General features: G+C 44.1%; 1 protein-coding gene across 6 annotated transcripts in view; it reads right to left on the reverse strand.

Moving 5' to 3' along the window:
* Positions 1-1,196: 1,196 nt before the first annotated feature.
* Positions 1,197-23,715, reverse strand: part of LOC135897612 (probable cytochrome P450 49a1) — a 189,783-nt gene continuing 167,264 nt past the window's right edge. For 4 of the 6 annotated variants that reach the window (XM_070538075.1, XM_070538074.1, XM_065426292.1 and 1 more), the window contains 8 exons: positions 17,150-17,387; positions 15,625-15,815; positions 13,261-13,462; positions 12,137-12,296; positions 11,841-12,010; positions 9,996-10,074; positions 5,636-5,842; positions 1,199-1,445 (listed from right to left, as the gene is read on the reverse strand). In XM_070538075.1, the coding sequence (XP_070394176.1) occupies positions 1,311-1,445; positions 5,636-5,842; positions 9,996-10,074; positions 11,841-12,010; positions 12,137-12,296; positions 13,261-13,462; positions 15,625-15,815; positions 17,150-17,387 (1,382 nt within the window). In that variant the 3' untranslated portion in view covers positions 1,199-1,310. Of the gene's footprint in view, positions 1,446-5,635; positions 5,843-9,995; positions 10,075-11,840; positions 12,011-12,136; positions 12,297-13,260; positions 13,463-15,624; positions 15,816-17,149; positions 17,388-22,435; positions 22,610-23,715 lie in introns of those variants that run through there. The other 2 variants (XM_065426291.1, XM_065426293.1) reach the window with 2 other exon arrangements.

The following is a 23,715-nucleotide window of genomic DNA, read 5'->3' on the forward strand; positions in this document are numbered from 1 at the left end:
TCTTTCTAACTCGTCCTTGCGGGTATTCGAAGGCTGCGTCATTTCCTGGTGTCAAGAACGGTCACTACCCGTTTGCCCTTTTGCGCTGATGGCTTCGGAAAGCCCGGTCATGCTGAAACCCGGAAGCCGTCAAGACCATGTTTTGTACCTACGCAGACCTCGGAAGCTATCCTTAACTGGAATGTTTTTGTTGAGACCCGGGTGGCGCCTGCGGAAATTAAGGTTCGCCTATGGTTTGCGGCCACGTTGGGTTCATGCTCGGTGAATTCTTTCTTATTTTGTTATTGTTTGCACAACTTTTGCCTAAATTCTTGTGGCTTCGCGTAGATATAGAAATAACTGTACAAAAAAAGCCAGCACAGGAGGTGCAAATAGAACAAAAAATATAATTAGAAAGTACAACCTACCTATGGGGGCTCGAAGCTGGGTTTCTTGCATAATTGTGCGCAACCCATCACCTGTAAATAATTACTTGTAATCAATAACCTTTTCTGCTACTTGTGTAGTTTAACGGGTGCTTTGTTTACTTGGTAATGCTCAATGAACTTTGATTTCATTTTAAAGTAAAGAACTGCATGCAAAGTGTTACAGTTTCGACGAAAGAAGAAGAACCGGCGACACGGAATTGAGCACTCAAATGTGAGGGGGACTACAGTAGAATGCCCGCAGTATGGGACTGACATTTTCGAAAGTGACGAAAACGTACGCATGGGTAACCTCCTTCACAGAATTAGCATTCTGCAAGTACGCGTCGATCTCCTCAACATGTCCACCTTGAAGATTTACGCACCTTTCTTCACAGCCCTTGTAGCGGCCCTCACAGGAAGTAAAAGCTGCAGGCGATTTTTTCGTCTTTTGTTGCAGCCTATGACTTTTATGATTCAAATAGAATTTAATAACTATTAAGGAAGCAATTAAAGTAATTGTGGTTACCTTCTTGCTGTAATGTGTAGAAGGCTGGCCTGATAAGGGGGGGGGGGGGCAGCAGTTAGCCTCTATACCACGGCTTCAGAGCAGCCCTGGGCTCTTAACCAACCTCGATGAGTGCGCAATCGATCGGAACGTCCCAAGTGTCATCCTCACTTTGCTGGCTTGCATTATGGCCGCTTGTTCCGCGTAGCCTCTTATTTTAGGCTCCTCTATTGTAGTATTCCTTCTCAGCGCACTGTTTCTGTATATATGTGAGTAAAGTAAATAGCAAACAGTGGTTTTATTAGTTAATTCAATACCCTAATTACAGGTTGTCATTATAGTGTACCACCACGATGCCTCAGCGCAGTATGCTTAGAGTGACACCTAACACCTGCTCATTAAACCATTTTTAATACAGCTGGCGTAGAAACGTTTTTGAGAGAGAAGTCGACTGAGTCATTCGGTACGTTGCCCAACCGTCCATGAAACCCAATGTCTTCTTTCTCACAATGAACCTCGTACTTCAGCAAAATCTGCAAGCAGGAAAGGGGGCATAAAAACACAGGGGTTATTTGGCGAATGCGGCATTTCCGTGCAAAATTTAATGGAAGTTTTAGTCGAATTTTTCTAGCATTGAAACTATGAAAGTACTGCCGAATCCACTTTTGGTCCGTCATTCGGCTTTTCCTCGCTGTATTCCAATTTGCCGTAATCATACCGCTTTGGTGACAATGCGAGCAAGGCTTCAGATGCTCCTGAACTCCACGGCGTACCATATTCATATTTAAGAAACAATCTGATGCCTAAAGTCAAGGAATGAGTTCTAGAAAATCGGTCTAAGAAAATTTGATAGTCACACACGTCTTGCCTGGTGTGGCTTCATTTATTTCAATTTCTCAAAATGCTTCTGCACTTTACAGCTTGGCAGGAATTAGCGCAAGAATTGGCAGAGCGACATGTCATGGCAGTGCAATTTGCGGTCGAGATTAATCATGGGCATTCCAGGGTCACTTGGCTCCTCTTATTTCTCACACTTGCGAGAATTTCCGCAATGACAACAGCAATGGTCGACACCCCAGGTAAGCAGTCAGTATGACTATGGACTTCCTCCACTAATTCCTCCACAACTTCTAGATCATAGTGGCTTGTTTATCTGACCGCACGTTCTATACCTCTATACCTCTAAAAATGCTGACCCTATCCATTTAGAAGATCTCTCTAGGTAAGCCTTTTGACCCCCGGTATGCTCCAAGCCGTACCCCAATATGTAAGACTCTGACATTAGCTTGTGTGTGTGGCGCTGAGGTTGCTCAGTTGGTAAGAGCATCGTACCAGTAATACATTAGCTTGTGGCTAAATAGCCCTAAATGTTTGTAACTTTGCCATGGCGTTCCCGAAGGTATAAGCTATAGGGAAATAGGAAAATTTTCAAGTGGAATCAAAGCCTAATATTCAAGAAAAATGACCTTCGAATATTGAATAGTATACCGGATATTCCCACTTTTAAGACAGAGTGAAGATATAACGTCATAGTGGAGTCCAGTTGCAAAAAAAAGAAAAAAAAAACTTTACGTTATGCGATAGATATACTGCGGTAACGATTGGCTGTGAGGAAATCTGTGAACCTTGTAAATGAGAAAAGAAAAGCAGAGAATTGGTCCCTTATACAATGCACCAATAACTAAGACAGAATGAAAAGAAAGGAAGCAATACGTTACCAGATGTACGTAGCATAGAAGTGAGCTGTTGAAAGGAGCCGAATGCAATAAAACAGCATCTCAAACCGTTTTATAGGAATGCCTAAGGTGGGGCATGCTTATTAAATGACTGGAAAGTATAGTGCAAACGGCATCTTCGTGCGTTCGCCCAAGCACTCACCCAGGCTCATGCCTCACGCGTTGCCTGAGGCATGCCTTTTGAAGCAGGAGGGCAGAGCCTCCACGTAGCTATGTGGAAAGGCGCAATCGACGATGCAACAAGGACTAAGACGGTGTGAAATAAGCCGACAGTGATGGCCAGGCGTTGTCAGACTCAATTAATTTTTAGTGAAAAAGGGGCAGTACAGAGGGAAAATATTGACGTTGACAAGAAGACTATCGTTGCTGCCTTTGGCGACTACACATTAAGTTCACAATGGCCGAGTCAGAGGTAATGAGAGAAGCCATAGCATCTACACGTACACGCTTCTGTTACTGTATTCCATTTTATCGCACTGAACACTTATCGTGGAGCTCACCTCTACATGTGCCTAGGATACGTACGCATATTATAGTGGGTATGTTTGAGTGCATACGATGCCTCCATAACACACACCTGCTTTATTCGTTTCTAGAGCTTCCTACACGATGAGGAAACGTTAAAAGTCAAGATGCCCCGCGCTGCATAATTTGTCCGAATTTGTAGATAAAAATGATGTCCACTGAGTGCTCACACAACACAATGAGAGAGTTCTCTCTTCAAGTATTTCGAACAGCAGTCGGCAAAAAAAGAAAGCGCATAACCCTTTGTATACTAGCGGCAACGTTCTTCTTCCAAGTTGTCATGAAGCAGGCTTCCTTTATTCAATTGAGCTAATATTTTACGTGATAGAGCAATACAACAAGTTCGTGTTTATGCGAAATTTCTGGAGAAAAGGTGACTACAAGAATACTTTTTTGCCCCACACATTGTGTTGCGGACAAAGATGTCGGCGTCAGGAAAGCAAGGTTCCCGAGCTTCACGTGTAGAATTGTTAGACTCCATTTTTGTTCTTCGTGCCGTATTAAAAAACGTGACGAGATGTCATACTGCTTTTGGTTTTTAGTGCGACGCATTATCATTTTGCCGGCGGCACCACACACACACACACACACACGCGCGCACACACACGTACGCACACACACACGCACACACGCGCACACACACACACACACACACACACACACACGCACACACACACACACACACACACACGTCGGACGTCTTCGCATCGCACGCTTAAAGGCCAGAATACATGGAGCGAATATGCGACGAATAGTCGGCGTTCGACGCCCGGCGGCGTACGCGCGACGCGCGGCGGGGGAGAAAACATCATTCGCCGCCGATCTAGCTGGCGCAGGAAAGTTCGTCGGGCGTCGACGATACCGGAAGCGGCAAACGTGCGGCGCCGCAAAGCGAGCCAATCAGGTCTCACTATCCGCCCCGACTTCCGACTAGGCTTCCCCGCTTGTCCGTGTATGCCGCACCCGCTCTATCATCGGTCTCCCGCTTTTCGTATTCATGGCATCCAAAGCGGCGCGGCTGGACTTTAACGACAAGTTAATTTCGGCAGTTCAGAAGCGTGCCATCCTGCGGGGCTGCAGTCGCTATGACTACAAAGATCAAAGAAAGAAGGCTCAGGCTCACGTGCGCTACTTTCGGGTCTACTTGCTTCGGCCGCGCGCGCGTTGAGCCACAGAACAGAGCCGCGGAGTTGGAGGAGCCAAAAGTTGTTTACCCGCCCAGCGTTGCCACAACGCATAGCATCGGCACATGAATGTCTCAAACACATAAAAAACACTAGAAATCATTTCTAAACAAAATTTTACGCGTTTTTAGAGTGTTCCGCAATTCAAAAGTGATAATAGTTGTCGTTAAAGTTTTTTTTTTGTTGTGTGATGTGTTTCACTACAGTGCATTTGCCTCGTCCAGCCACACTGATAACAACGCAGCGACTCGCCGGCGGCGGCCGCCGTGTCTTCGCTCCATGAAGCGCAGCTCGACGAACATACGGCGTCGCGCCGCGGCACATTTTCTGCCGCCCGAACTTCGTCGTGAAAGTTCGCTCCATGTATTCTGGCCTTAAGGCGAAGGCCTGGGATTGTTAACCACCTGCGGCAAGTTGTTTCTTTATTCACTTTTAATTCCATTAATTTCTAATTACTTTATTCCAATTAGTAAATAAAAGTAATTTGCCCTGTGTTGTCCTTGGTGTCTTTGTTTGTTGGCTTCTTATGACATGAATAATAAAAATCGGGCCCCTCGGTTCACCCCCTTTCTTCTCGTTCATTACATAATGAGGTTCTCGAATCAGGAGAAGATTCATGCACTCAAGTAGCACGTGCGTTTATTGACCAGTTGCCTTCACCCAAAAAGATCCCGTACTCGTGACGCCTGCGGCAGCAAGGATGTTCCACATCCGCCACCTAGGGTTGTGAATGGTGGAGCTGGCTAACACTCCCAGGGTTAGTTCTAGTAGTAACACATAGCTACCGCAGAAAGTGGCTGAGAGGACGGCGCCGTGGTAGCTCAATTGTTAGAGCATCACACGCGTAATGCAAGGACGTGGGATCGTTCCCTACCTGCGGCAAGTTGTTTTTTCATCGAATTTCAATTCCATTAATTTACATTTTTTTATTCCAATTCGTAAGTACAAGTTATTTTCCCCGTGTTGTCCTAGGTGTCTTTGTTTGTTGGCTTGTTTGGATATATATATATACACGCAAAGATGTCACGAGAATTAACGTACACAAGTATGTATTCTGAAATACACGACGTTCAATCAAGGAGGGCTATTTTTCATGTATCCATTGGCCCCTTCTAATGGAAAGTCATCCATTAAATATCTGCTGCTTCGACTACAAGCATCGTGGCATAAAAAAAGGATTAAAGAACGCAGGGTCTGACACATTTGTAATCTGTTTGGAGTTCTGCTGATGAATTTGCTCGCTAGTATAGGCAGCTCAGTCTCCGTAATCATACGTACCTTGGCTACAAGAAGGCATGCGTGGAGCTCCGCTATTGTTCGGCCAGGACACATCCGCGGTCCAAAGCTAAACGGAAGGGATGCGTATCTGTCATGGTGCAGGTTTTCTGGCTGCTCTTTCAGCCAGCGCTCAGGTAGGAACAGCTCAGGATGGCTAAAATTTTCATTGATGCGTCCAGCGACGTAGTAATCTACAAAGATAGGCACCTGAGAACAAGAAAATAACAACAAAGAGATTGCTGTGATATTCCCGAAAGAAATATGCATAGGAAACACCCAATCATGTTCCAAACCACAAGTTTTTTTATTTTATTTACAGAATACTGCAGGCCAACTTGCGACCCAAACAGGAGGGAATTCGTTCATACAGTTTAAAAACTAATGGCGCGTCATTAAAACGTAGCTGTTAAGGGAGAGATACTGTGCAAACATTCTTCTTCAAGAATTCCTTACGAAACAAGAATATCGCACATTAGTAAAACGCAGCTTCATAACCAGTATGTGACACTGAGTTAAAACGTCGTTGATTATTCATCCGATACCTACTAGCACTGCAAAATTTATTCTCATTATCTTGAAAGATGTCGTGGTAACTTCAGCGGTAATGATGGATGCAACACTGCTATGCCATCCGTGAGTCAGAGTAGCTTTGAAGTTATTTAAAGATATCGCGTTCGAATGAATCATTTACCTGTGTGCGCTGAGCGCGCAAACGTGGAGAAACTACTGATCATCTCATACGCGATTGCTCCCGCACAAACAAACAACGCCACACTTTTCGCTGTGCCTTGAGTAAACGGAACGATTGAACTTTTACCAAAGAGAAGGGCCTGGGGGCCTGGTGGCTCATCTCGTAAGCACAGTCAGACGAGCTATAGCACCTGCCAGCGACAGACTTGAATGCCAAGCTGCATACGCGCTGCGACTTGTATGTAGCGTGTGTGACTGATCTAGGATCTTGTTTTCACTTTATGCCACTGTCACATCCCTGTCCCCCATAGATACAGTAGCAAACTGCACAAAGTCTAGTTAGCCTCCCTGCCTTTCTTTATTTGTCATCGCCGTTACTTAAAATACCAAAGCTTAAGTTAACTCGGCGAAAAGAGAGCTACTCCTAGTCTCGGCGTGCTTTGCCGCCGAAGGCGCCTGAAGGCGATATCACTAGTTATCCAAGAATGTCGGCCCTTAAGTAGCCGTTATTCTGATGCTACTGCTGAGAAAATTCAGCAGCATGATTTGTCTCTTCTATAAAAAACGTCTTCAAATAGAATCTCATGTTTTTCTGATACATATGATTGATCAATCTTGAGCCAAAGCCTTATCTGTACGCATTACATAGAGCACTTCAGATATCCATTCCTTCGAAGTACATTCAAAAGCAATCGCATACCTTTATCCTATTTGCTTTCTTTTATTGCGATAGGAATGTGGCTGGACGCTTCATCGTCGTCATCATCATCATCATCATCATCATCATCATCATCAGCCTGGTTACGCCCACTGCAGGGCAAAGGCCTCTCGCACACTTCTCCAACAACCCCGGTCATGTACTAATTGTGGCCATGTAGTCCCTACAAAGTTCCTAATCTCATCCGACCACCCAACTTTCTGCCACCCCCTGCTACGCTTCCGTTCTCTTAGAATCCCATTTCTTTTTCTTGATTTCAACTAAGATGTCATTACCTCGCGTTTGTTCCCTCACACAATCTGCTCTTTTCTTATCCCTTAACTCCCTTAACGTTACACCCCTCATTCTTCTTTCCATAGCTCGTTGCGTCGTCCTCAATTTAAGTAGAACTCTTTTCGTAAGCCTCCAGGTTCCTGTCCCTTAGGTGAGTACTGGTAAGACACAGCTATTACACACTTTTCTCTTGAGGGATAATGGCAACCTGCTGCTCATGATCTGAGAATGCCTGCCAAACGCACCCCAGCCCATTCTTATTCTTCTGGTTATTTCCGTCTCATGATCCGGATCCGCCGTCACTACCTGCCCTAAATAGATGTATTCCTTTACTACTTCCAGTGCCTCGCTACCTTGGCGCTTACGACGAACTTTCGCCGTCGCTGTGATGTCCCGGATTTTTGTAAGTATATGTTCATATAACGTAATACCATATATGTATTACATTATATATGTGTACACATATATGTACATGTAAGTATATGTACATATAATATATTGCAATAAATAAACATACATAAAATTGTTGGATGGCGGGATTATAGAGGAATGAAATTCTAGTATCGAAGCCCGAACTCTAACCAATAGGTGGAACAGAATACCCTTAAGCAATACCTGCGTGCGAGAGGCATTTCGTAGCTGCCAGTGCACTACTCCGATCTAGCCAGGAGCGCTGCGAAGCACCAATATGTAAGATTTGTGTATAGTTTGAGCCCCGTTCTTGGAGACGTTGTTATTTTTGCTCTTGTTGTTGTTGTTCGTCTTCTTCTGTAAAACGTGTTACGCTATTTAAGCGATTATAGAATGATTTTACAGTTTTTAGCGGTTAACCAAAAAATCCCCTCAAAAGAGAGGAAATGTTCATTTACAAAGCCAATTGATAGCCATAGCCATTCGGGTGACGCCGGTGTTAGGAGCATAGGCCCGCAGAAACGTTCATACGCCAAAATGTTTCTAAAGAGCAGGTATCATGATGTTGCACGTAATATTGCTGAAGGCCGCCGGACAGGGACAAAGAGCACTCACGAGCAATCAAATATATAAACTCGGTACATAATTTCCTACTGGGGTCTAGTCCTCTTCCGTGGAAGCGCTTGTTTGTCGTTGTCTTTCGGTCTGTCAGCCATGGCTGGCTGACGGGCCAGACTTCTGAACTCTTTCAACGTGATCACTTATAGCTGGCTATGAGCCCTTTTTTTTCAATCTGTTCGCCTTGTTTTTGTTTATTTTTCTTCTTTCACTGCCGTTTCTAAGTCCAAGACGTGTATAAATGCGGGTGTAGTAGAGATAAAGACAGGGGATGAGTGCATAAAAGAGCTGCATGTACTTCTTCAGTAGTGCTGACATCCCGCAGAAAAACATTCAAGCAAAACCTATCCCTGGCGAAGTTTATTGTCATTAAAGCGTTTAGCATTCATGCAGTTGTGCACATGTTTTTTGGTGGTGAGAGCTTCATTACTGAGATAATTGGTAAAGATTCATTTAATGTTATGCAATCATGAAACTGCTGTATTTCGCAAGAATGGTGAGAAGTGTAGAATTCATCTGCTGTACATCTACAAGTGATGAGGACACACGTAACTGGTGCACATACTAACTGGAGGTGAAAAAAAGAAGAGTATAGTTTGAGAAGATATGTCTGGAAATGTCAACTGATAACGCATCGCCTTTGTTTTCTGCTCACGTGATCTGTTTTGAAGGTCAATAGAACCACCGGAGTAAAGAGGTTATAGAGAAACGCGATAAAAGTGCAAGGAGGGAGAAGCAGACAAATAATTCTAATCGTATTATTACATTTTCCTGAATTTTTGTCTCCCTCGCCTAGCCCTAACTTAATACAATGCCCTCACCCCCTTGTAGGTCCCTGGATATTGGGGTAGAGGTAGCTATGTTCTTTTGCGACCCTTTGTACATTATATGGCACATAACATTTGATTCTTTCCAAAATATATTAGAAGAAACGAGGAAAAATATTCACCCGGAATTATATTCACCCAGTAGGTATGTTCTTTTGCGACCCTTTGTACATTATATGACACATAACATTTGATTCTTTCCAAAATATATAGAAGAAACGAGGAAAAATATTCACCCGGAAGTTGAAGACATATGCATGTATAATGATATAGTAGAGGTACACTCATTTTCTTGTGGGGGGTTTTTGAGAAAAGTAACAATTACACGGTATCGACCATTGTGTTGTTTTAGGTAGCAAAATCGAAAGTGGAGCACGTCTCGAATGCAGTGAAGTATGCAGCATTACACGCTACTTAGGTATTCAATGATACGCCTTCACATTCATGTTTAGGTAAAGGAAAGTGGCTTTACCAGGAGGAACCTGAGGAGACGGTTATTTTGTCAACGTGTTCGGTAGATCGACACTTCGGTATCTAGGAGTGGTATTTCAACAACCGAAATGTTTTTTCTGGCTCGTAACATACTAGTCCATAACAAGTTGCATGCCTGAGTTGCAACCTGAGTTGCAAAGCCATCATACCACGGAGCTTCATTCAATTCTATACACGACACAAACGTCGGCTCTAGGCTGAGGCTTTTATCACTCGCCAGTTCACAATGGTAGTAGAAGCGCGGCTTCGCTCATTTGTGTACATACTACCAACGTCATTTGGTGTTCAAAATCCGAAATATAAAAATATAAAAATTTTAAGTGGGACCTACCCCAGCTGAGACCATGTAGCCTGACATCACAACGTCATGGTCCAGTATTCTGTAAATTCCTGGAGCAGGTGGGTTCAACCTGCCAATAAAACCATTACATGATGTATAATGAGCAGCAATACGACTTCAGACAATTTTTAGAAACGAAGGTTACTGAGCATTGCACATGATGGCATGATACAAAATTTATCGATTTCATTTTACGCACACCAAAACACTTCCCATTTAAAGAGGCGCAAAAGGCAAGAAATAAATTTGGGTAAATTTATAGACTATTTCTCCAAAATATTAATACCGTCAGTTTTACGAACAAAGGTTTCTGAAACTCAAAAATTACATTCATAGGACAGGACTGGTATTGCTACCGCGAAAATAATGTATCAGCACTAGGACGAAGTTACATTTTGGGTTCCGTTTATAATTCACAAACAGCATTCAATGCGTCAAAACAGAAAAGACACTAAGGGCAGTGAAACAAACAATGGCATTTCCAAGTAAGCCAACTCTACTAATGTACACACAACTTTTCTCATAAAGGGAGGGAGAAAGGTATAAGACTAGATAGGTACCAACAAGGCTGTAAGTGCCCCCCGGATTGCTGTTGACTGCAACATTCTCAGTGAATTCATGTTTTATTACATTTCTGTTGTAAGAACCACTATTTCAAAATGTAGACACCGCTCATACAAAGTGTAGATTTTGTTGGAATGAAGCTTGCACCGCAGTGGCGAAACACGGAGCGCCTCTTACGAGTTTTGCTCCCCGGCGCTACTGTTCCGTGGGGGTGAAGTCATAGATTTGTTTCATGTTGTCACGTGCAATGCGTGCATTTACTTTATTCTGCACAAACCAGACAAGCAATGCATCCAGGCGTGGTGGTTACCTTTATGAACCTCGAAAAGCCTCATCTGCGCAAGGAGCTAATGGAAACCAACTAGCTCTTTAGCAGAAACAACAATGTATAAGTCGTGCACCCACTTGCTCAACGTTCAGGACACGGCATAATGACAATATCGGTCACCACGAGGGGTAGTTGACACAATGCAGTGAGTGGTGGCTCGGAGGTAAACACAAAGGTGACAACAACCGCTGATTGCGAGTCTGCCTTGGCCTCGGGAAGTTTAACCACACTACGACTTGGAGTATTCTGTGCTCCCCAAAATACTTTGTTCCAAGATCTACACGTGCCTCCTGCAACTCAGAATCTTGAATTCCAAAATGCCCAAACTACGAAATGCAAGCTGTGGTTTGCACACCAGTGTCTCCACCTCCAAGTCCATTTCGGGTGGCTGTGTGCTTGGCTATCTCGACATGACCTAGCTAAGTCAAGCCAAGCGTTGCGGTAGGACCTAGGGTACCTAAGGCATATCACTGTGTGCTTGTAGGCGGGACAGGGGGGTAGGGGGGTGATTAAGAAGAGGCCGTTTTTCAGCTCAATCTGTCAGGAGTGCGCTCAAAGCCCATGGAACGTGGGGATCAGACTGTGTAGAGAATATTTATGACGCAAATAAACCCTATCTAAGGCGTTTTAGGGTTACTTAGTTCATTTCTGCGTATATTTAAAGATCTTAGGAAGAAAAGTATCACTCCAAGTGCGGTGGGCGCTTTTTCAGGAACCAGTTAGCTTGTAGAAAAAAAGGAGGAATAGAAATTACCAAAAGTTCAAAATATTAAGCTCGGTATATGTTCTAGAGAGCTGCATATTTCCTGTGGTCGTTTTTGTAAACATACGAGCCACTGTAATTCACAGCCTACTTTTATTTATTCATGATGCCATAATAAAGAAAACGAAGAAATAGCGAACAACAAAACGTCACTGCTAAATCAAATAAGTGCTTCGCTCACCTTAGGCTTTCTCTGAGGCACGCCTTGAGGAACAGCATTTTCTCAAGTTGTTCTGGTGCTATGAAGCCCGAATTTTCCCGAGCAGCATCCAGAATTTCAGAGCGTGCTTTCTGCTGAGCTTCTCGATTCTTCGCTAATTGGAACAACAAGCAAGTTGTGGCAAACGCTGTCTGAAAAAAGTATTTTTCGGCAGGCATTTACTTCATTATTTAGTGTCAGGTTCACCGTTAGGGATAGTAAATTAAGTGTACTCAATCTGCAGTACATTGAGTGCGACATAGTACTCAATTGCTTACCGTATCAACGCCTGAGAGAATGAAATCGCTAGTGAATGTGAAAATTTCTCCGAAGGTCAACTTCTTTTCAAGTAGCAGGCGTCGCAATACTGTTGACTCGCTTTCCAGCTTTTGACATTCTATACGCCGGGCCGCTTCTTCAATCTGACGGTATGTGCGCCTAAAGAATATAAAGTGATGTATTTAGCTATAACAAGTGTACATCAGGCAGTTACGAAAGTGTCAAAGCACAACACAAAACATCTGCAAGGGAGAGTAGCCTGCGCCTAAACGCCATCACCACCTGCGTAAGCATGTCATTCTTGTGCTTGGCCGAACATCTGCGACACCTACCCGTTTTCCAGCATGCCTTCGCATTTAAGCTGGAAACATTTAGTAGAGGTGCGGCTCCTAATTCACCCTGGAACTCCAGAGTTGAACCTCGATGCCCGATATAGTCAAACGAATCGAAGACGACGCACTCCAAATATTGCTATCAGAATGTTGACACTATCGTCGAAGTAATCGAACTCTGTCAGAGCTACAAAGAGTTGCGCCGGCAAAGCCTCCGAACCAGACTCCCTCCTTCACCTGATTACTTGCAGTGAGGTCTAGCCATCGTAAATGAACAAGCTCTTCTAATGTTAAAAATTCAGGAGTTTGTTCGCGCAGAGGTCACGCGCCAGGTCCTTGGTGTCTTGCATCCCGGAGCCCTTCGCACCAACGCTCCGCAGCTTCACCAAGAAAATGTCTCTAAAGCTATTCCTCAAACTACCCCCCTCGCGTACGCAGGAGCAGTTGCGCGACGTCGACCTCAGATTTTGTCACAGGCCCTTACGCCGCTACCAAAACGACTGCATTTTTCGACTTCGCAGCGCAGAGTCGAAGCGTATTTCCAGAAGTAGCGCACCTCAGATGATCGTGTGATGTGCTGGTCGTCCGCTGGTGCTAGTTATGTGGCGCACCATTGCCGTCGTTGCGTGCTTCCTCACTAGAACATCCGTCTGCAGTATTGTACGTGCAGCAGAGTAGACAAATAGAGTATCGAGCCGCGTTAACGGATACAGGCGTTCCTATGATAAATGAAGCTTTCAAGGTTAATGCGACTATTTTCGATTATTGAATACGCAACAGGCGGCACTTACTTGGTGAAGTCGTCCATAGCTTTCTCGAAACGTCGCCAAGTGGGCGTCCCCAAGTAGTGGAAGTACGGAAACCGGTAGCCGAGCTTTTGTATGCAAGTAAAAGCAGTTTTTATGTCCTCTAGTATGGCGGCACCGTCAGATGTTGGGTCAAGCGGGTCCTTCAAACAGCACAGTTTCATGTCGGCGGTGACGGAAGCTATACCTGCGTTGAAAACAAGGTTCAGAGCGTAATAAACGCGTTCCATGACGAGTGGAAAAACCTAACAAGATATTTACGTTGAGCAGTCCTGTAACACGACTATCAGCGCAACGTCTTTAGTGTCTGCAAATCACTGTGATGCAGAGCATTGGTTCTACGCTATCAAGTTCAAAACCTTCTTTTTCTACGCCTAGGCAGCTTCATCAGACGCCTTCAGCATGGCAAAGAAACATTACGGCTACCATCGCAATAAAATGGGAAATAAGCACGGCTCTGTGACTCATAAACAAGGGCATGCTAGTGAAGAGTGCTGGACTGAAGCCCGAATAGCAAAGGTCAAGACAAAATAGCAAGAAGGCGGTTACATATAATTCCCTTTTCAAATTGGCCGTTCAAAGTGACATTGACAAGAATCATTCAGATGCGCCAGCTACACAAACACAGCCGAGAAATTCCGAGTAATACTCGTGTTATGTATGTTGTTTGTTGCTCCTAGCCCGTATTTCATTCTGCACACACGTGTATATCGAGGGAGCACAACCAAGAAAGAGGAATGTAGCTTGTTGGAAAGTACAGTGGCTCTTAATATTTGCAGCATAATTACCTGAATGGGGCAAGTCGGGAGGATAGTATAACAAATAGCTGTCAGACACGTAGAAATATGAAAAGTCGCTTAATTGCGGCCCAAATCTACAAGAGGCGAAGAGAAGGCTTTCTTACTTTACAAATGTGAGCAGGCTTATCTGTGTTTGGCTGAGGATCGCGTCGAATCTATAAGGGAGGGGCAGAAGTTAAGGGCAAATCTGGGGCACCTACTTTAGAAGCGACAGTATATCTGTCTCCTACTACAAGCTACAAGCTCTCTTTCTGCAAGTTCTTTTGCGTCAATCTCAAGGTTGAGCGTAAGCCATCACCCCTAATTCACCCGTAAGCAATCTCTCCTCAAGGAACAATCGCTTTTGAGGTATGCATTGAAACCTTCGATGAATACCGATTGTTTTTCCGAAGATTGCTAAAAATTTCTTAATGTAGAGGGCTCAATACAGAACATCGATTTTTTTGACAAACCAGATTATCGAAAACGGCAAACCTCTGGAAACAGGTTATGTGTTTAATTTTCTTCGCTGTTTAATAGCGTGACAATAAATAACAGAAGTATTCATAATTATTTAATGATAATTTATAGCATAACACTAATAATTCTCTCTCTCTAGCGACATTACGTGGTTACGGACAATGCAGAGTTTTTATACGGCCGAGGCTATCTCATATCAGCGTTCAAATTAGCAGAAAAGTCCTGGTGGGTTGTGAAGCCTTGCAGTAGGAAAAAATCTGTCACGTCTTCCTTGGGGAACTGAAAATGGGCACTTCAGGAGCGTGGTAAGCCACGTGCACAAAAAATCAACAGCGATTCACGTACTCCTGACGTTTCTCGGTCTGCCGCCACGCATGCTGAACCATCTTTGTTGTTTCGGATTGGTGATTACGGCTCGAGGTGAGTCCTTTTCTTCACTCTGCCATCAGCACAGCAGAATATTGGCCATCACCTACCGTCGGCGAGCCAGACGTCGATTTAAACCGCCACAAGAGCACGATCACTGCCTTCTTCAGGAGCGGTATACGCATAAGCGAAAACCAAGTCGAAATAAAAAGTAAGTTGTTTGTCCTTTCAATTTAAAGAAACAAAAAAGAACACGCTCATAGCACTCGACACCAAGCAAAACTTCGGTCAAGAGAGAGACAAAGCAAGGAGAGCAAAGGCAGGGAGTAGAACGAGACGAGCGTACTGTTTGATAGCCTACACTGGGGGATAAAGGTAAGGTGGAATAGAAAGAGGACCGGCGTCCTAGTGTACTAAGCTTCGTTTGGGACCGTCGATGTCGTTGGTGAGGGAAGCGCTGAGTGTAGAGTAGATGTTGGCATGAATGCAACAAGGTTCAAAAATATTTACACATGAACTGCATTACAAGCGCAGTGCTCGAACGTGAACTTGGAGGGACAGCAAAATGCGACGTTTCATGCGTGTTCGTGCTCAGCACTAGTAATTGTGAAAGTATGACACGCTGAATAGAACGACGGCCCAAGGTGCACTTATCCAATATCCTTCGCCTTATTTTCTAAAATATACAATGTCAGTTCGCTTGCGGAGGCTCCCATGAACTCACTTTCCAGGGCCCATTGCTGGAGGATTCGAAAGCAGTTCTTTACTTTGCCGTTTTTGTCCATGACCTCATCAATGAGAGTCAGAGCTTCGTCGGAGATTCTGTGCATGGCTGGCACGTATGCCATTGCCGTTCGAACTTTCAGGGTGTGTGGCTGCGTGCTCGACCGGACCCTCTGCCACTTTTTGCCTTGGCTGCATACAAACACACACACACAAAATATGAAAGACTGCGTTTGCGCTGTTTTATCTCTCTTTGTATGTTCGCGCATGAAATACTGTGCAGCGATAGTATAATGGCTCTGCCAAAGAAACCCATGTTGCGCTTCCTGAAACTGCTCCGTTACAACTTTGTCGGTGTTTTGCAATGTTGAAGCAGACACAACGTATTTCATGCAATATCACTGAAAGCGAATTTAGGTTTAGCGATACTCGAAATGTATACGCGCCATGGGCTTCCAATGTGTTCTGTGGCGAGCTTGTGTGAGCGGCTCAAGTTGCTTTTTGCAGCTGTAGAAATTCATCTACATAAACACCACGTAAAACCTTGTCGCTAGTGCCTATAGTCTACTCGTCGTGAGTATGCTAATTGTCAGATTCCGACCCAAATTGCTACTCGATCTTGCACAGCTAACTGCGGGATGACTGGCCTGAATACTGCAGACCGAAAAAATAAGCCTAACATATTGCTGGAACTCGACGAGCTTCGTGCTGAGTCCAGCGTACGAAAATGTATTAACGTAACGTAACCTACACGAGCACTGACTCAACAGTTGTTATTCAGCAATCGTGCCTGAACTCCTCAGTGTCTTAGCAATGCACCATCATGAGTACAAACCGATTAATAAGCAAAACTGTTGTTCAACTTGGGATTTACATTTTTACAGGTCTTATAAAAGTTGTCGAAAGTAGAGCGGAAATAAACGGAAACATGCAATGCCGCAGCTAAAATACAGCGGCTCTTACCCTAGTTGGGTAGGCAGGAATAGAGATGCAATGTTCTTAGTGCTCCTGCATCAATTTATGGAATGTGCAAAATCCCACCGGAATATGAAAAATGGAAGTGTTGAAAAAGTTTACGAGAGTCCACTGATATGAACTATCGTGGCGATTCTTGCGTCAGGATTCAGCATATATCGCATCGACCTGAAAGCATTTCTTCCTTATCCCATCTTTTCAATGATTACCCAAAATTGATCTAGTGACGACGTCTTGATGAACTAAATCCCCCCGACATCGGTAAAATGATTATGATTGAATAATTGGGAGGTTTTACTCTCTTGGCTCACATAACTCGTTGTTTCCAAATATTTCTCCCAGCGAAAAAAATTGCCGCTGAGGACAATTGTGGCACTTAAAGAAACACCAACGTAAATAACAATAGTAACAATAAAATTACGTGTCACTCGGCGCTGAAGTCAAGCCTCATTGGATCGCAGATTTATCTGAAGGTGAAGTACTCCCTCAAATAGATGCAGATGTTAATTGATAGGCAATCCATGCACTGCGCACGCATAAGAGCGACTTACAGATTTAGAAGACCGGCGTCGACGTAGTATTCGGGCCTGGACGTACGGTAGTGCTTCAAGGGCGTCGCTCCCAACCTGAACGGTTCTTTGCCTTCTTCCTGGTGTAGCTTCCGTACGTCCGTGCCTTTGACGATGTGCACCAGCGAGTACCGACCCTGTAGCCTCTCGACGTAAATGGGTCCGTACTTCCTGTACATTTCCATGGAGACCTTGTGTCTTTCGTCGGGGTGGCGATTCGCTGCAAAATATTAACTTTTTGTAGCCAATATGTTTATCTTTCGTCCTATGCCACACATCTATTGGGGAAACGAAATTGGGATGCCGGCAGCGATTGTGCCTGGCGCATTGAACTAATTTACCAATTGAGCGACCGGCACTCTTTGATACAACGCGGAAACATGGCGTTGAAGAATGAAGCGCATTGCACTAAAGTTAGCAACACGTAGTGATTCCGGCCTTTTTAGTTAGCAGAAAATATTGACGAGTTCTAGACATAGTTACACGCGGGTATCGGTACAGCTGAAGCGAATTTGCAGTGGATGTCTGCAGCAATAGGCTTGAGTGAGATAATAAAATTTGCTGTTTCTGCACCAATCGCCTCTGCGATTAAAATACATGCGAACAATAGTAATAATACTGAGAAGCCCGTAATGAAGTGTAGCTAGGCAAGGGCGCATACGCAACACAGTTTATAATACAAGATAGCCATCCTCCTGTAACTGCTTCTTTTGTTCCCGCCTCCTTTGCGCTTCTTCTCTTTAATCGAAATACAGGTACACCCTTAACTCCGCGATATTTATATCTTACTGCACAATCTACATTCTTACGCTACATTATGTCTAATTTTTTTAATTCACCCACAGTTACGTTTACATTTCAACGAAATTGTTCGTTGCCACTTAGGCGGAGAGCTGTTATAAATAGCTTCAGTGTGCCTTAGTGGCCCTCTGTACAGGCCACGTACCCGGTGGAGCTAAGGACTGCCAAAATCTTTTTCTAGTGGAAGGGAATTCTTTTTCACATGCTCTTTCACTTAGAACTGCCAACTGTTAAATCCTGAATAGTGCGGGCCGGAAAACGGGGGCAGAGACAGATACGACGCCACAGCGGGTGTGTGCAATGCTTTACAGCGATAATGTTAGGGCGACGAAGTGCTCGAAAACGTAACGAGCGCGTTTTAACAGATTTGTGAAAAAAAGAAAAACTGCGTCGCTAAGGCGTGTACATCCGTAGGAACTGTGTGAAGTTTTAGGTGCAATATGCAGGTAAAATGTCAAATTTGTCCGTATGTTACGACGATGAACGAACATTTTTTTTTGCAGACGGTTATTTTTGTCCTATGGTGGGAGGTCCTCCCTTGGTCTACGAAGCATTGGCTCCCAAGCGTCCTCTTCGCCTTGTCTCTTTGTAGGCGATGGTTAGCTGGTGCACCCCCTAAAACAAAAATAGCTAAACCCTTGTTTGTACATGGTTAAACGCATTATATGAAACGCTTACAAAGTATTCCTGCTGTCTTGAGAGCACAACAATGGTAAGAATTCTTCATTTGCAGGGAATAAGGGCCATATGCTATGGTGACGTGTTCCAAAATTTAGAAGGATGTAGAGTAATCGGGTGCTTTGAATGTGATTACTGAATCTTCATTTTCATGCCTTATGGATTATGCGGTGCAGGTGACGTACAATAAATGTTCAATCTGTGCAGGTTAATTACAGTTTTTGCAGAAATTTGCATATTCAAGCATTGTAGAGTGTCAAACGACCATTACCCGCGTCGTTTCCAGGAGCACCAAAATAACTACGCACGACAAGAAGTTTACATTCGGTGAAAATTGGGGCACGTTGTGTGTAATGTCTGCGGCAACCTGATCGTTCCTAGCATTACCACTTTTGCAATTGCTTATTGAACCATCCTTTCCACTTATTTTCACGCGTTATACGACGTTCGTAGTTGGTCTCCACGATGAGCGAAACTAGGCCCCTTGATTATTTTTCGCTTAAGTGAGGGTAACAAAGTGGGTGATGGGCCCGCACCATTTAAGGTGGGGTTAAATGGCGACTATTGCAATTAATCACATACACAAGGGTTTTGTAGCGTTATAAGTGTTTTACGAGAGGAGCAAAAGTGAGCCCAGTGCCTTGGCAGAAATAAAATGCTAAGAAAATGTAACCTTGCAAAAAAATAAAGAATGATCACGGAAAATTACTGTCCAAAGTTAAAAGCATGTGGATGAAACACAGCCTTTGAAAATTCCTTTAACATGCGCTCGAAAGCATTATGCGACTATATTACGCTGTTTTCTAGTGTCCTGAGGGAACGCTAAGTTACAGCTAGCTTATACTTCATGTAAAAGGAGCAGTATGTCTGTGTACAGATTGAGGGCTTTGCAAACAATTCCGTATGCAGCAGTGGTCTTTGAAAGCCCAGAGGTCAGTGTTTGATGGCATATAGAAGTTCATCGATAGAATACATTATTTTCAAATGGAGCTGCTGAAATATTGGGTTCGCAAATTTGCATAAGAGTGGATTTGGCTTTTCTATACTGAACAGCATTTTCTTCCATACTTTTACAATTTAAAAGTCTTAGCTTTAAAAACAACCATTATCACTTGTCAGAAATATTAGTATCTAATAAAGATCGCCTACAGAAGTTACAGTGACGCGGAAGCTCATTACCTGGCCAAAAGAGGTGAAAGCGCTTTGCCTATTTGCGTGATTTGCCGAAAAGGAATAAGATTCAGTTGGCCCATGACGTGAGAAATTCCGAAAATTAACGAAGCAGGTTAAACGTTACTGGTGAATCATTAGCAGGGCGCATTACAGGGAACGTCAGCAAAACGTTCTCGCGAGTGACGACACTTGGAAGTTCATTTAGCATCGCTATAAAATAAACACCTTTGCGACCCAAACTATTTGTTAGTCACTGCCGATTGTTATTAAGGAAAAAACATTTTATGGTAGGTGCTCCTTATGAAGCGTAATTACATAAATAAAAAGAAGCTGATGTCATTAAAACAATATGGTACAGTGGCTGAGAAAACTTTGCGCAAGGTTATAATTGCCTAACAACTTTCTTTTGCACTGCCAACATAATATTCAGAGGAGAACGATGAGGTGGTCGGCAGTGTTTGGCGTTGTGAATGAGTGATTGCTGTATTTTTTTAGGAATACATTGAATAGCCGCAATAGAAAGACGCGTTTTTTGCTGCATATACAACACGCAGAAAAGGGAAACGCATAAACGATGCCACGGGGCCGTCGTCTATCTGCTTTGACAGCTCTGTTGAAACACATTCGCAGACGAGTTTGCCGATTATCAAAGCTGCTCCCAACTTAGACGCAATACCATTGCCATGGTATCGTGCTGCTCTCAAGGGCGCGTTTGGTGAACAAGGTCAGCTCGCGTCAGATGACGGTGCAAATGCATGCTGCTGGCAGAGCGTTGCCGAGGAGATAAAGAACGCCCTGCTGCTTCCTCGTCGCCAGTCACGACACAGCCGACCTTGTTCACCAACCGCACGCTTGAGAGCAGCACAATTCCATTGCGCAAATGCTCCGTCACTTGGCTTTTTTCATCTTTCGTGGACCTTTTCTGCAACCCGGAAAAAAAAAGACTACGTGAAACGTATCGTAAAAGAAACAACTCGATCGGTGTTTTCTGCAGGTGTTCTACAAATCTGCGTATTATACTTGGGGTCGTCAGCCAATAATAAAAAAGTTGGGCAAATAAACTTCAATAATTATGGAGTTATGGGGAAAAGAAAAAAAATTGTCTGAGTTACTATAGCCTATTGCCAATAGTACGCGCTTGGTTCAATTCGCTAACGACGCGCCTTTCATTTTTAAATTCTTGGCTCAAGTGTTACGTGAGACACCCTGTATGTGTATGCGGGCATGATATGCCTGATGATGCAGTAATAAGGGCGTCACTTGTCTCAGAACTACTTACAGATTATTGCCCTTCTTTGTAATTCTTCGAATAGGCTGTCGCAGGCACCACTGGCGAGATGAAGGCTTCGCCGCCGGTGTATAAGATGACGGTAAGCACTGCCGCTGAGCGTTCATCACTATTGAAAAGGTCGCTTAAGGTGTGTCTGCTGGTAGGCTAGCTAAGTGATGGTCGGGGATCCTTGACAGATGGCGAATGCGGGCTCTGAGAGAGTTGACATCTTTGTGTGTCTGAATCATGTGGTCTCTTGCGATGGCAATTGTAGCTGGTGTTGAAGTACACCGGCGTAGCCCTAAACACGTGCGTATAGAGCTTGTCCTTTTATGCTCTCCAAAGGGCGAATGTTGGCCTTCCATGTATTTGACAAAACTGGTAGACTGTAACGCAGGTGTCCCAGTAACAGCACACAAGTCCATTCCATGCTGTAGCTTTCGCAAATGAATAATCCGGCACCTAGATAACCACGGTCTATTGATTTTCTGATTAGGTCTCTAAATGCTGACACTGCAGTTTGTGTGGAGAGAACTGTTATGAAACCAAATTAGTGACGAGATAAAGATGTTGTACTTGTCCAAGTAGTCATTAGGCGCTCTGCAAGTATTATAGCGGGAGCTTTGTTGAAGAATGACAGCACTCCAATAGGGTGGTAGTTTTCAATCCTATGCCTGTCCTCCAACTAGTAATTAGTAACAGCTTGGCAAATTTCGTAAGGGCCGAAGAAACACTAATGCCAAATACAGTATTCACAATATGCGCGAAAATAGATGACTGATGACTAATGCAAGCTAAACTGCGTGCGCCAGAACACTGTCAATTCCAGAGGTTGTGTTTCGCGAACCCTAAATAACTGAAGCCGCCTCGAGCTCCTCTAAAAGAGAATTTTTCACGGGGAATATACGTTGCATTAAATGTTTTTACTCGTTCAGTTATTGTGGGACGAAAAATTGAATATCAAAGCATTAGAAATACTTAAGGCATAGTGTACACAGCGCCATTGCAAACGATTTTTTTATGGGCATGTCACCTTACGTCTCTCCCGAGAAATTATTGAGAGAACCCCGGGTTCTTCTCGCATATTTGTCGTTCATGTGAATGCGATTGCTAAAATAGTATTTCTCTGGTGCATAAAATGTTCTATTCAGAATTTGAGACTACCTTGAGTATATACATCTTTCCTACAATGATGTGTTAAAAGCTTGCTTCTTCGGTTATCTATATATATTTTATTATGTTTAGTAGAACGCAAGAGCGCACTCGTTACTTGCGGATCTCTCTGATTTTTTCTATTGCGCACACAATGGGAGGTGGAGGCGGTAACCATCACACATAAAACTTACGGAACCAGCGTGAGTATATCCATGAACTTCCGATCACCGGTAGCGCTGGAATTCTGGGTATTTCTAGGAAAGGCTTCCACTTCATGGATGAAGAATCAGGAATACTTCCATTGACAGTGCTCGTAGTAGCAAATCTCGCTTTCAAAGCAGCTGCTCGAGTAGCAAAAGTGTGCATTAGGCGCGTCATTTCAATGCGACTGAGTCAGAAAACACAGAGAAGCAGCGTCGAACTGCCAGTGCGGCTGTTGGTGACCGCACATGCAACAGTGTGCTTAAGAGGGCGATAAAAAAAGGGGTAAAATGCGATAAAGAGACGAAAGAAACGAGGGGGCGACGTCCGGCGCACAAATGTAAGGCGAGTAAAATAAGGCTCTTGACATGCGACCAGTTCGCGTAGCGTGACGACAAGGGCAGACTATTTTTATCGCATGCGCAGGCCAAGTCGCCATATGTGGATGCTCCGTGTTATCTGCAATAACGCACCGAGTTCGAGGTCTATATTACCCCCTGCACTGCCCTCTAGGATTCGCATTCTTCGGCGCAATTGCCAAGTATGGAGACGGCGATAGAGTGCGTGAATAGAAATAAAGATATTGTTTTCCCTGGAACCAGCAGGGGCAACCTAAAAGGGCAGTTATCGTCAAACGTCTGACGGAAAATGGTGAGTGGTCGTTGCCGACGGTAGTGAGTTAGTGCATGACTTGGAGATTCAAGAAGACTGTATGTCCCCTGCTTAAGCGAAGGGTGCCATCTCAGTATGCTTGCTATTTATACTATGATTGACCCCTTTCTGTCGTATACTACGGTAATATGACAGTAAGGTATTGTGCCTGAGTTGCTAATTTATAGTAAACTTTGATGGCTCCTCAGGGACGTTATAAAACATGAGTTAGCAGAAAGGTGATGAACATGACTGCAGACAAAAAAAAGACCCTCACAAACCATCAAAAGATGACTGTTGGCGTTAATGAGATTGCCATTGAAAAAATTCAGCGACACACCGTAAAGTCACCACCCGAAAGCACGTGAGGCGTAAACTGGAGCCGGCCTCCTCTATCGCAGTTTCCTCTCGAAAAACTGCGCCACCTAGCTGCGGTGGCGCCGCGATGTCCGTGCGTGGCGCATACCCAGTGGCACACACTCAGTGAACCATGTTAGCGTGGCAGACATTCGTTGAAGAGTGGCACATACCCAGCGTAACATACCTAGCGAGGAGGGAGGGGAGGGAGGGAAAACTTTTGAGTCTTTCGAGAGTTTCGCGGTTATGAGGTCTCCGTCGT

The sequence above is a fragment of the Dermacentor albipictus genome, chromosome 4 (genome assembly GCF_038994185.2).
Source record: "Dermacentor albipictus isolate Rhodes 1998 colony chromosome 4, USDA_Dalb.pri_finalv2, whole genome shotgun sequence".
Lineage (NCBI taxonomy): Eukaryota > Metazoa > Arthropoda > Arachnida > Ixodida > Ixodidae > Dermacentor > Dermacentor albipictus.